Genomic DNA, 12,700 nt, shown 5'->3' with positions numbered 1-12,700 from the left:
TTAACCTAGGACAACTCACTGTACACAAAGCTACCTCTTCTGTGAGTAGCGCTAAGGAAGATGTTGAGCAGAAGGCTAAGGAATATAAAGTAAACGCTATAGTTGGGAAGCTATTACAGCTGTAAGTCAAAGAGGGAGAATTTCTCTGAGTCACATAAGCTTAAATTTTATCTCATATTAAGACCCATATTCAACATGTTCAAATAAAGAAAATAAAAAATGTTTTATTAGGGTAACCCTTATTAATGTGTTGTAGAAACTCTAGAGGCTATATAGCATATGTAAATGCTTGATACTTCTCTCTGTATAGTAATAAAACATTTTATCTGCTATATATTTGAAACAAAAAATTATCAAACAATATAATCATTTTATAAAATAAAGAATTTATTCAGATTGCAATTTTAGGAGTGGGAAGCAGTTTGGGGAAAAAGAAATACTGATACCAAACAAATGGACAGAACAGGAAACACTCTCCAACTATAAGTACTTAATACTTGAAGAAAAGTGCCTGTACTTACTTTATTAACAGCAAAGGCTGTAATGATATCAGATTCCTTATGAATAATTCTTGCTTTACCTCCAGGATATCCCAAATCTGCTTCTATCTAAATGGAGAAAAAGAAAATATAAAAATACAGTGATTTTAGTAATAGAAAGATTATTATATGTAATCTGTCATTTAATACTTGCATAATTATTTTCAGAAACTCTTTAGTTCTTTCAAATGCAAAGGTACTATGTTACATGGTCATTATCCCCCAAACAAAATTTCTTTTATAAGGGGAAGTTAATTTTTTCAAACGTGCTTTTTCACATAAGATAGTTGACATGTATAACATACAAATACAACTTCATTAATTGCTTATGTTCCCAAGTTGTAATGAATTAACTTTAAAGGATCAAAACAGTTCAACTATTAAAGTAGCACTTGTTAACCACATTTCTTAGTATTATAATCCTTTGATAATGTTGTATAAATATTAAAAGATTAGATGATAAATATTTTAGGTTTTGTGGACCATGTGTCACTGCTACATATTCTTTTTTAAAACAACCTTTATAACAATATAAAGGCCATTCTTAGCTCACAGCCTGTACAAGAACCGGTTGGATACGGCCTGCTGAATATAGTTTACTGAGTCCTGATCTAAAATAACATTTAATTTATAAAAGAAAAACTTGAAACCATAAAAGGCAGAGTGGTCTGCCCAAGTCAAATCATTTTAGTAGCTGAGTAGACTATAATTCAATGTACTTTAGATAAGAGAGATATATTGGACCTGATGCTAACCACAGAGGTATATATAATACTTTTGAACTCAGGAGAGAGTGCTGTATAAAATCAGCATTTACTAAAATATTTACATAAATTTTTATTACCTCTGGGAAAAAGAGGAAGAAATTATTAAGAGTTGGGAATGTTGCTTAATGGAGGGTAATTTCATTTTATTTTTCCCTCCCTAACCTTCAATCTTTAAAATGAATTACTATAAAATGGTTCACAACTTACTATTAAATACAGAATTAATGATCTGAAATTAGAATACAATGAATTTATTTCCTGCAAAATTTAGGTAAAATATCACCATTGCCCATCCATTATTTGACCACAGAACTGAGTAGGGTTAGCAGTATTCTAAAAAATGGCAACTGACAAGACCATATAATTGCAAAGTTGAAAGAGAATTATAAGTAACCAAACTAAAAGAGCTCTATGCAAACAATTCATAGTTACTGGATGTAAAAATGTCCAATATATTCTGATCTAAAATGCAATTTGATTACAAACATAAGGGAATTGCAGTGACTAAATATTATAATCATTTGATTACAAACATAAGGGAATTGCAGTTTGCTAAATATTTTGTTTTATTTGAGGGCTAACTTCTTTTTTAAGGAAAGTCTTTGCTCTGCTGAGGTCCATCAACCAATAAGAATGTAAAGAATAAGATTCTTTAATTTTATGAAAAATTTCAACTTAGTCACCTCTCTGCCTGGTATGTAAAGCCCACTAAGTGTCCACCACTGGGTTTTAAAGAAATTTAAAAAACAGAAAATTGTATTTCCTGAAATAGAGGGATATACTAATAATGGGGAGGGGGTGGACAAAACAGTTTCACCTTCAGAGCTTCTTCAGACTTGATACTCACTGGGGTGAAAGATCTTGCAGGCATGAAATTCAAAGAAACTTCTTCAATGTGGGAATATATTCCTGTCTTCTCATCTATATTTACTAAAACATTGTTTAACAGCCTGGGCCCAAGATGGCCTGTGTGAGAGTCAACTGGTGGGTGGATGGGGGTAGGAATGGTGTTCAGCATCTCAAGAGGTCATGCATACTTAATTTTGAGAACAACCATAAGTGTTAGGAGATGAGATTAGAGAAGTAGGCAGGGTTTAGTTTGGAGAGGGTCTTAGAATCCATAATAAAGAGTTCAGATTTCATTTTAAGGCTAGAAAGCCTGTGGAGGGATTTAATAGTTCTAGGTGTTGTTAAGGCAAAATGTAAGGCATGTGTGAATGGTTCCCAGGAAACCATTAAGAGGCTGCTACAGTAACTGAAGTCAGAGGCAATGGTGGATTTGATTTGGGGAGCAGGAATGGTGGAATGACAAATGGTTGGAATTAGGGTGAATTTTGTTAAATGGACTGAGACTACAATATAAATAAAAGAGATGAAGCAAGATTAACTCCTTGTTTTCAAACCTGGTAGGTAACTGGGTGAGGGTACCATTTACTGAGACAAAAGTGAAGGAAAGAGTGGGTTTGGGTTGAGATTAGGGGAAGACAGAAAATTCTGTTTTGACATTCAGGGGAGGTAACTATTAGGTTATATATGCAAGTCTGGAGTTTAGGAAATAAATGGGGATAGTGAGATTTAAGAGTTATCAGACTATGGATGATATTTAAGCCATGAGATAACCCAAAGAGAAATAACAGGCTGCACAGGTTTGTAGTCTAAAAATTGTAGGGTAACAGAATTTGCCACCCCAAAATATGTCTTTTGGGCATAAAAAATATTTTAGGTTGATTAATTTTAAGAAACAGTAGGCTCAGGAGGAGCTCTAAAACTCAACTAGAAATTATCCTTTGTAAAAGATATTTACATTTTTAAGGAAAATCCCTATTAGTAAGTTTCTCCCTAGCTGTATCAGAAAGAGGGTGATGACTTTGTCTCTAGAAATTCTTATCAACACAGAAGACAAAGACTTAAATCTGCATCCTGGTAACCTCCTATAACTAACTCATCCACCCCCAATATCTTTTGTCTTCAGCTGAATGATATTTAAGGTGGTGGCTTCAGCCATTAGGACAAGTTACTCAGTTTTCCTTGGTATCTTGCATGTATACAGAAGTATACGAGTTATTAAACTTTTGTTTGTTTTTCTCCTGTTAATCTGTCTTTTATTACAGGGATACCTCAGCCAAGAAGCCAGAAGTATAGAGAGAAAGTTATTTTTCTCTCCCTACAGAGCAATAGGCTATATCATAGAGCGAGCCTGGGTATGTAGTCAGCTATATTTTTGAGGTTTGTGTTAAGTACACTATGATGTTCATTCAGTGATGAAATTACATAATAATGCATTTCTCACACTATATCTCTGTTGTTAAATTGTGCAAGGCTGTAGTAGCAAAAAACCAACAAAAAATAAAACACTTGACAAAACCCAACATCCCTTCCTGTTTAAAAACTTTTAATAAGTTAGGAAGAGAAAGAAACTTCCTTAACCTTATAAAAGGTATTTAATAACAACCCTATAGATGACATGTTACTTAATGACAAAAAACTGAATGTCTTCTCCCAAGAGTGCCTGCTTTCACTGTTTCTATTTAACATTAGACTAGAAGTTCCAGCTAGTGCAATAACACAATGGAGTATTAGCATAAAGATAAAACAAATAGATCAATGGTCCAAAATAGGATCCAGCAATAAACTTACATATATATGTCAATTGATTTTTTTAAAGGAAAAGGCAATTCAGTGAAAATTAATCTTTTCAACAAATAGTATTGGAACAATTGATATACCCACAATTAAAAGAGTAACTGTGATCCATACTTTGCATCATGCAAAAATTAACTCAAAGTGGGTAACAGATCTAATTGTAAAACTAAAATTATAAAATATCAGAGCAGAGTAGAAGAAAATCTTTGTGACTTTAGGTTTGGCAAAGATTTCTTAGATAGGACATCAAAAAGAAAATCCATATACAGAATGAATTTTGATGAGGTCCAATGTTTCAACTAAGAACTTCTGTAGTTAAAAAAAATGTAGAGAATGAAAAACAAGCAAATGACTAGGAGAAAATATATGCAAATTGCTTATCATGTATAAAGGATTTGTATTTAGAATATATAACAAACTTAAAACTCAATTAAGAAAACATACAACCTAATAAATATATACAAATCTGAAATAATACTTCAACAAAAAAGTTATACAAAAGGCAATTAAGTACATGATCTGATTCTTGATACAAATCAAAACCACAATGAACTACTACTACACACCTACTAGAATGGCTAAAATAAAAGGTTGATGACCATACCAAGCGTCAGTGAGGATATGAAGTTACTGAGATTTCATACCCTGCTGCTGGGAATGTAAAATGTTTCTACCACCCTGGAAAATACTTGAGCAGTTTCTTAAAATGTTAACCATGCACTTAGAATATAATCCAACTGTCCCACTCCTAGGCATTTACACAAGAGAAAGAGACTTATGCATGAATATTCTAAGCAGTCTTATTTGAAATAGCTCCAAAATAGAAATAGCTTAAGCATTCATTAACAGGTCAATGAATCAACAAATTCTGGTATAGCCATACAATGAACACACATCAGCAATAAAATACTGAAAAATACAATATGGAAGAATCTCAAGAAAATTATATTGAGAAAGTACAAAGAAAAGAAAGACATATTGTATAATTTCATTTATAAAAATTCCAGAAAATGCAAGCTATAACATCAGGAAACAAATTGGTAGTTGCCTAGAGAGAAAAAGGACAAAGGTGAGAGGAGAAAAAGCAAGGGAAAAATTAAAGTTTGGGGGGTAAGGGATATATTAATTATCTTTTTAAAAAAATTGATTGATTGAGAAAGAGGGAGTGAGGGAGAGACAGGGATAGCAACAGTAACTTGCCCCTCTGCCCATCCATGCATTCCTTGGTTGCTTCTTCTATGTGCCCCAATCAGGGATCAAACTCACAATCTGGTGTACTGGGACGACGTTCCACCCAACTGAGATACCCGGCCAAGCAGTAATATTAATTATCCTGATTGTGCTGATGGCCTTATCCATGTACACATATGTGAAAATTAATCAAACTCTACTTTGATAAATGCGTGCAGTTATTTTAAGTCAGGTATAGATAATAAATAAAGCTGTTTAAAATAAAATTGTCAGACCTGGCTGGCGTAGCTCAGTGGATTGAGCACGGGCTGCGAACCAAAGTGTCACAGGTTCAATTCCCAGTCAGGGTACATGCCTGGGTTGCAGGCCATGGCCCCCAGCAACCGCACATTGATGTTTCTCTCTCTTTCTCTCTCTCTCTCTCTCTCTCTCTCCCTCTCTCTCTCTCCCTCTCCCCCCTTCTCCCTCCCTCCTTCCCTTCCCTCTCTAAAAATAAATAAATAAAATCTTTAAAAATATATATATAATCTTAAAATAAAATAAAATTGTCACATGTGGCTTGAAAAACTCTGACCAAAAAAAGGTTATAATGTTAACAAAACACAATGACTGACTTCCCATGCAGTATGATGACTATAGCAATACAACATTCTAATTAAAATTTTATAAACAGAGTCAAAAGAAAAATCTTTGGATAAAGATTCATGATAATGCATAGACTAGTAATTAGTGATTAGTACAAGGCAAAGAATATTGTTTACTAATTAAAAGTTTGACTTATATTCTCACAAAAATCCCAAAGGTCATTAGAAATTTCCCAAGTATAGACTGCATATATTTATTTTGAAAAGGTTTTGGTTATAATAAACATTTGACATCAAATCAGTCTTTTTTATTCATTTTATAGAATTCTCCTATTTTACCAAATATTTGGGAAAGAATATGAGGTGGGTTTTCACAGAGCTAAAAAAATTTTTTTTCATTTTGATGTTTTATTGTTTGTGCTATTACAGATGTCCCATTTTCCCCCCTTCGCTTCCCTCCACCTAGTCTGCCCCCAACTTCCACAGTCAATCCCCACACCATTGTCCATGTCCGTGGGTCCTTCATGTATGTTCTTTGGCTAATCCCCTCACCCTTTGAGAATTTTTTCCCCTAAAACTTACTCTGTTGAGATGGTCTTAAAAATCCAAATGTGAAACACATGAATCATATATCAATCTAATAAAAGCTGTATTTGAATGTATGATCACAGAATATTTGGTGGTTATTTTATGGTTAAATTCTCATCCTTTGTGCCATTATTCTCTATTACTATGAGTATTTACTATACATAAGGCAAGGTACCATATTCTATTTCTTATCAGTAAAATAAATGCTATATAATAATATTTGATATGTTTTAAGAAATTAAAATGAAATATTTTTAACTTCAAAAATGATACTTGCAAAAACAGAATACTACTACTATAACTCCATAATGACTATTGTAATTACATTTTATTAAGAACTTTAGCTGTATGTACTCAGAAAAATCTGTAGCCAAAACAGGATACATTCAACTCCTTTTAAAATTGCATTCTCTTATTAATAAATTAGAAATAATGTTATGATTGCAATTTTAATTTGTAAAAATAAAAGAAAAATAAATTGAGGGAATAGTAATTTAATTGCATTAAAAACAAAGTATGATCCAAAATTAAATAAAAACACTTCGTTTTTCTCGTTAAAGAATGCAATTTCTAATTTCAGTTGAATGAGGCTTTTGTACCTTATTGATGTTTGGCTTCTCCATCACAGAATTTTTGATGGTTTCACAGTTGTCCTCTAATGACTTCATCAAGAAAGAATAATCACATGACAAAGAGTAAAGACGAGATATAACATGTAAAATACTTGGGGTGTTTTTTAAAATTAATTTTTAACCCAATTTACTAGAAAGCAACATTGGACTGAGCAACAAGGAGTTATTATTTTTTAAATTTCATACATCTTAAAAGAATGTGTGGGGTAAATGGTTAGAGGTAAGGGGCTAGGAAAAACTTAAACCCTTAGAATGCATTAACAACCACTGTAAATTTTATTCTATCTCCTAAGAAATTTTTACTCATTGAACTTACTTTGAAATGTTGACATTAAAGCAAGACTGTGCTTGTTTCCAGTAGTTTATATTACAAATTTCAGAGCTACTGGTGCCAGAGTGCCCTCAACCGAAAATTAAAGTCATTGTTCTCTCACACAGTACTATGTCTTGTCTCAATTATGATATCTCACTCTTCATGAAAACCTCCTGATTAAAACAATTTGACTACTAGGTTTCTAATTCTCTCCTTGTCTTAATTTAGCCAGAAATACTCAATAAACTGTTTAGAGGCACACATGCTCCTTCTTTTTATTTGTGAATAATAAAAGTATACTTATTTTTTATTAATTTAGTATATGTGTATCCGTAAACATATTAATACTATACTGTAAAGTTGTGATTTAAAAGTGTAGAGTCTCTCTTTTATAAAATTAATTTATAGGTGTGACACTGCTTAATAAAATTGTGTTTCAGGTACACATGCTTCTTAAAAAGGGATATTAGCACTAGTTAGAGAAAGAGCTGGTTCAAACCTTCAGTTTTTCTCAGAAAATGAAAGAAAACAGAAAAAGAAATTAGGGATAAGATGATAGCTGCCAAGCATTTTTTTGTTTTTGTTTTTGGTCAGGAATGATTCAGATGTAGTCTGTTTGCAGCTATCTTCACTTAATTTCCAAATAAATACAAATAGGGAAGACCTTCTATTTTAAAGGTGCATATATCAGTAAACTACATTATGTAGGAAAAGAAAGATCTGAAGATACACCAGAATTTTAACATCAGATGAAGAAAATTTCATTTTCAAATATTTTATAAAGCATAAAGAAAACAGCAGCACTTTAAAAATATTCTCCATCATCTCCCATTCAAAATACAGGACTTATCATGTATCAATTTTCTAATCATCTGAAAAATCAGAGTGATTTGAACTTAACTATTTAAGTATAATCATTATTTTATTTTTTTTTAAAAAGGGAATGCAGGTAATATTGTTAATAACAAAAATAGGCTAGTCAACTTTCCAGTAAAGATTAAATAATTTTATACCAATTCTATAAAGTTCATATTTTGTTCTATCCAATCTATGTTTTACTATAGAAAATTTTCCTTTTTATATTCCCTTTATCAAAATGTCCCTACCTTTAAAAGTATCACCTCAAGAATAAAAAAACTAAGTGGTAACATAGCATTTCTAATAACTACCATTAATCATGTCAAGTTTTTAAATAAGTTAAATGTACTAGTTAAAACATTGCAAAATAAAATTTATTTTACTCATTTTGCAGATTAAATAAAATAAAATACAGGGAAAGTACAGGATCCAGCAAAAGTAAAACCTGCTTTGAGTGTGGTTGGTAGGGTAATAATATAGGTGTAATAATTTTTAACTTGAACATTTCACCTAAAATGTCATATGGTGTGCTTGAGTGTGATACTTTGTTACAGAATTACATGCTTATGATTTTGTAATAAAAAAATTTGTAATAAAAAAAGGCATCATTTGTGCTAGACCCTGTATTTAGCTTACTATCAAGTTTTTAGTCCAACATTCATATTATTGCATTTGATTAAAATAATTATAATACAAAAATAACTTTACTTGTTTATCTTCTACCTTACTTATTCTGGCTTCATTATGTCATTCTACTCTCTGAATTCTAACTAAACAATCTAGTTGTACAATAGTCTTTTGTTTGTTTTGAGAACTATTTCATTTCCCAAATACACTAAATATATTAGAGATAGAGAAATGTCTTTTATTTTTACAATTATACTAATCAAATATGACAATGCTTTTTAAAAAAATAACTTAGTACTTGTTTTGCCAAATGTGCACATTTATATAACAAGGTACATTAGAGAAACCAAAGAAGTAACAAGCACAGTAAAATTTTTTTTTAACATCAATGTGTGACAGAAACATCGACTGGTTGTCTTTTGCATGCACCCCAGGCATGGACTGGGCCTGCAACCCAGGCATGTACCCTGACCTGGAATTGAACCAGCAACCTTTTGCTTTGCAGGAGGCCATTCAACAAACTGAGCAACACCAGTCATAGCTCACATGCTTTTTATACAGAGCAATGCAGCAGTGCTTTATACATTATTGTCAGAATGCTTTAACTTGTAATAAATTATTTGAGGCAAAGATATATTTAAAATAAGTAATATTACCTCACTAGTAAACATACATTAACTAGTTTGACACTCTTATTAATTTTTATAATTTTACTTATCAAAAATTTGCTTAAACTGTTTTAATGGTACTTCATTTACTAAATAAGATATATATTACTTAAGGTTATATAGCAATACTTCCATTTGTATTGTATCTATTGTATTTATTATTTGCTTAGATTTCAATGTTATACTAAAGTATACATGTCAATAGTCTTCAAAGTTAGGAAAAACACTATATATTGTTTCCTTGCTTGGGTAATCAAATATATTTACATAAATAGGCAAATACTAATTAAGAGCATGTGCAATTGCCTCTTATAAATTAGTGTTTAAATTGAGAGACTGAAATATATGTAATTATCCTTTTTTTAAATGAGGTTAGATTTTTTCCTTTTTTTTTCCGATGAGGTTAGATTTTCCTTTTTTTTTCGATGAGGTTGGTCTGTACTAACTTGTCTATTAAGAAGAGATTCTATTTCCTAATTTACCCAACAGAAATACCTTCCTTTTTTCCTTTCACATCAAAACCTTGCTGTCAGACTACCTCAGTGCATCTCAAAATCTTATCAACAGACCAGTAGCCAGTTCTGAACTTTGTTACTGGTCCATGACAAGACAAGGAATTAACTGTATCACTAAATCCACTGTTTGGTTTACCTGATATTTTTTAATAGCACAATTGTCTCAACGAAGAAAACAAAATGTTAATTTACATTCAAGTGCAAGTTCCCCATATCATCAAACTGAATCTTTTTAGTAGCACTGAACTGAGAAAAATAATCATTATAATTATAATATTAAGGTGTAATCAACCACTTACAGTATTACTATAGAGTTTGCAAAATTTAATTAAGATGCATAATCAATAGGATAAAAAGAAAATGTACATATTTGACATGTTTTCAGTATATAAACCTAACGTCAGTTAAACTAAGGTAAACTTCTTTTAACTGTTACATGAAAATCACGGGAACTTTATATTTTTTCTCTTAAACTGGTGATCATGACAGCTCAAAACAGGAAACAAAGATAGGGAATCTTAAACAACACCTTTGGGGGAAAAAAAGTCCCAAATACATCTGAATTAGTTACTTTAAATAGATTTAAGAAAATACTGACCGTCTGTTTCCTTTTCAATCACTTTTCTATACATTAACTGCATAAGATATGCTTATGACAAAAAATGAGTCTATAAAAAGCAACTTATTTTATGGTTATATAATACAAAAGACTTCAATAATAAAATAATAAACAGGATTTAACTTATACGAACCTCATTTAGACACCTTTTCTTTGTGAATATATTTCGGATAAAAGTTTCCTGAATTTCTTCTTGTTTCACCAAGTACTGCCAAAGTCTCTTCACAGACAGCGCCAGGTGGTGTTTGGATCTACAGAGAGACAGTATATTTAATTATACACTCCAGAGATTTCTGATTAACTTGACCACACTTCCTTGGTATTATATAAATGTTTATAATAATAATTAACTAGAATCAGACCAGATCATTTAGGGCCTCAATCAGCAAACTTTTTTTTAAAGGACTGCATACTAAATATTATATGCTTTGTAGGCCAGATGGTCTCTCATACAGTTACTCAACTCTGCCAATGAAGTGGAAAAGGAGCCAGAGATGATATTAAAATGAAAGGTTGTAGCTGGCATTCAATAAAACTTTATAATGTAGAATGAGAGGTGAATTTAGCCCCGGAAGAGGCAGTTTGCTGACCTTTAACCTAGGAATATAATAATTATGCTTCCTAGAAGAGATCTACAAACAGAGCTATTCCAAGTGTTATCTATGAACACATACCAGTCCAAGAAGTCTGTCACTGAAGTGCATGAGGTAAGAGCTTATGAAAAAACTGTAAATGAACTATGTTATTAAGTAACTAATACATTGTTGAGTTCAGTTAATATTTTTTATAGCAAGACTTTGATGAAGCAAGCACTGCACTGTTTTACTTTTTAGTGGAAACACTTTACTCCTCAAACAGCAAATTTGTTTGCTAACTGGCTATTTTGAACAGCACTGAATGAGAGTGTGGGCTGTAGTAAAAACCAGTCTGCTTTTCATTTTTGAAAATAAGATGATCAGATCACAGCCAAGCCCATTCAATTACTACTTATTGTCTATAGTTGTTTTCACTCTACAATGGCAAGGTTGAATAGTTGCCACAAGAATTAATAAGGTCTCCAAAGCCTAAAATATTTACTTCTTTGGACTTTTCCAGGAAATGTTTGCAAACCTTTGGACTATAATATGCATCACACAAAGTGACAGATACAAGCTTAGAACAACAAATTAAACACAAAAAGACTTAATTTTTTTTTTTTAGTTTAAATACTACCAGAAAATACTCTGATGTAGTTAAAAAACAGTATCCAAAGGAAAACCTACTTGAAAGGAGTATTTGTAGGTTCCAGCAAAGCTTTGTGGCGGAGAATTGCAGGACCTGCAGACGAACTATCTTCAGAAATATGACTTGCAATATAGTTTTGAGGTGGCCCACCATGGATTTCAAGTCGTCGGAGAAGAACTTGCTCCCAACATTGAAGAGTTTTTAAAACTGCGTGACAAAGTGGTGAACAAACAGGAAGCTCTAAAACAAGAAAATAAAATTGACCTGCATTTATCTTCTGCAGTAAATTGTATAAGTATGACTGAGATATTAACACACATTTTGGCAGAGGAGATGTGAAGAGAGGCAGGCATAGAAACCTAGAGAACTAACAAAGGAATGTTATAAATCTCTAACATTTCAACATAATTAGGTGGCCAAGGACTAAAGAAAAAAAGGGCATCTAAGTTGAAATTACATTAGAGCTTTAATACTAGTACTTGGAATAATATTTATGACATGATTTAAATGACTGCTGTGTCAATCACTGCTTTTGACTTTAACATGAAAAAAAGTACCCAAATATTATAAAAGTATGTCTGGGAAGAAAATTAATTGCTTTAAACCTTTATATCAGTCCAATTTCTGCATGGCATATAATTAAGGTTTGCTTAGAAAATAAAATAATACACAAAAGCTTAAAAATGTTACATAATACTGTGAAACTCATTACTTTCCAGTTCTACACTTCCATACTCTTGAATCCTAACCCCACCCTCAAATTTCAGTGATTCCTCCTATTTACCTACAAAAATCTAAACATGCTTGTACTGTGATTCTTGATTTTAGAATTGATCTTCTGATATACTACTATGGAATATGAGAATAAACTCCTTTCTCCATCATTCTAATATAAGCACATAATTTTTAGTTACATTGGTATTTTAATCTTT

At 31.7% G+C, this 12,700-nt stretch overlaps 1 protein-coding gene across 8 annotated transcripts in view; it reads right to left on the bottom strand.

Moving 5' to 3' along the window:
- DMXL1 (Dmx like 1) overlaps positions 1–12,700 on the bottom strand; it is a 150,041-nt gene that overhangs the window by 35,244 nt on the left and 102,097 nt on the right. For 4 of the 8 annotated variants that reach the window (XM_045838041.1, XM_045838045.1, XM_045838042.1 and 1 more), the window contains 4 exons: positions 11,807–12,008; positions 10,678–10,795; positions 6,912–6,974; positions 522–608 (listed from right to left, as the gene is read on the bottom strand). In XM_045838041.1, the coding sequence (XP_045693997.1) occupies positions 522–608; positions 6,912–6,974; positions 10,678–10,795; positions 11,807–12,008 (470 nt within the window). The remainder of the gene's footprint in view (positions 1–521; positions 609–6,911; positions 6,975–10,677; positions 10,796–11,806; positions 12,009–12,700) is intronic. The other 4 variants (XM_045838043.1, XM_045838047.1, XM_045838044.1 and 1 more) reach the window with 1 other exon arrangement.

This window comes from Phyllostomus hastatus, unplaced genomic scaffold (genome assembly GCF_019186645.2).
Source record: "Phyllostomus hastatus isolate PE091 unplaced genomic scaffold, TTU_PhHast_1.1 phas_contig_254, whole genome shotgun sequence".
Lineage (NCBI taxonomy): Eukaryota > Metazoa > Chordata > Mammalia > Chiroptera > Phyllostomidae > Phyllostomus > Phyllostomus hastatus.
This window is presented reverse-complemented; position numbering and strand designations above follow the sequence as displayed.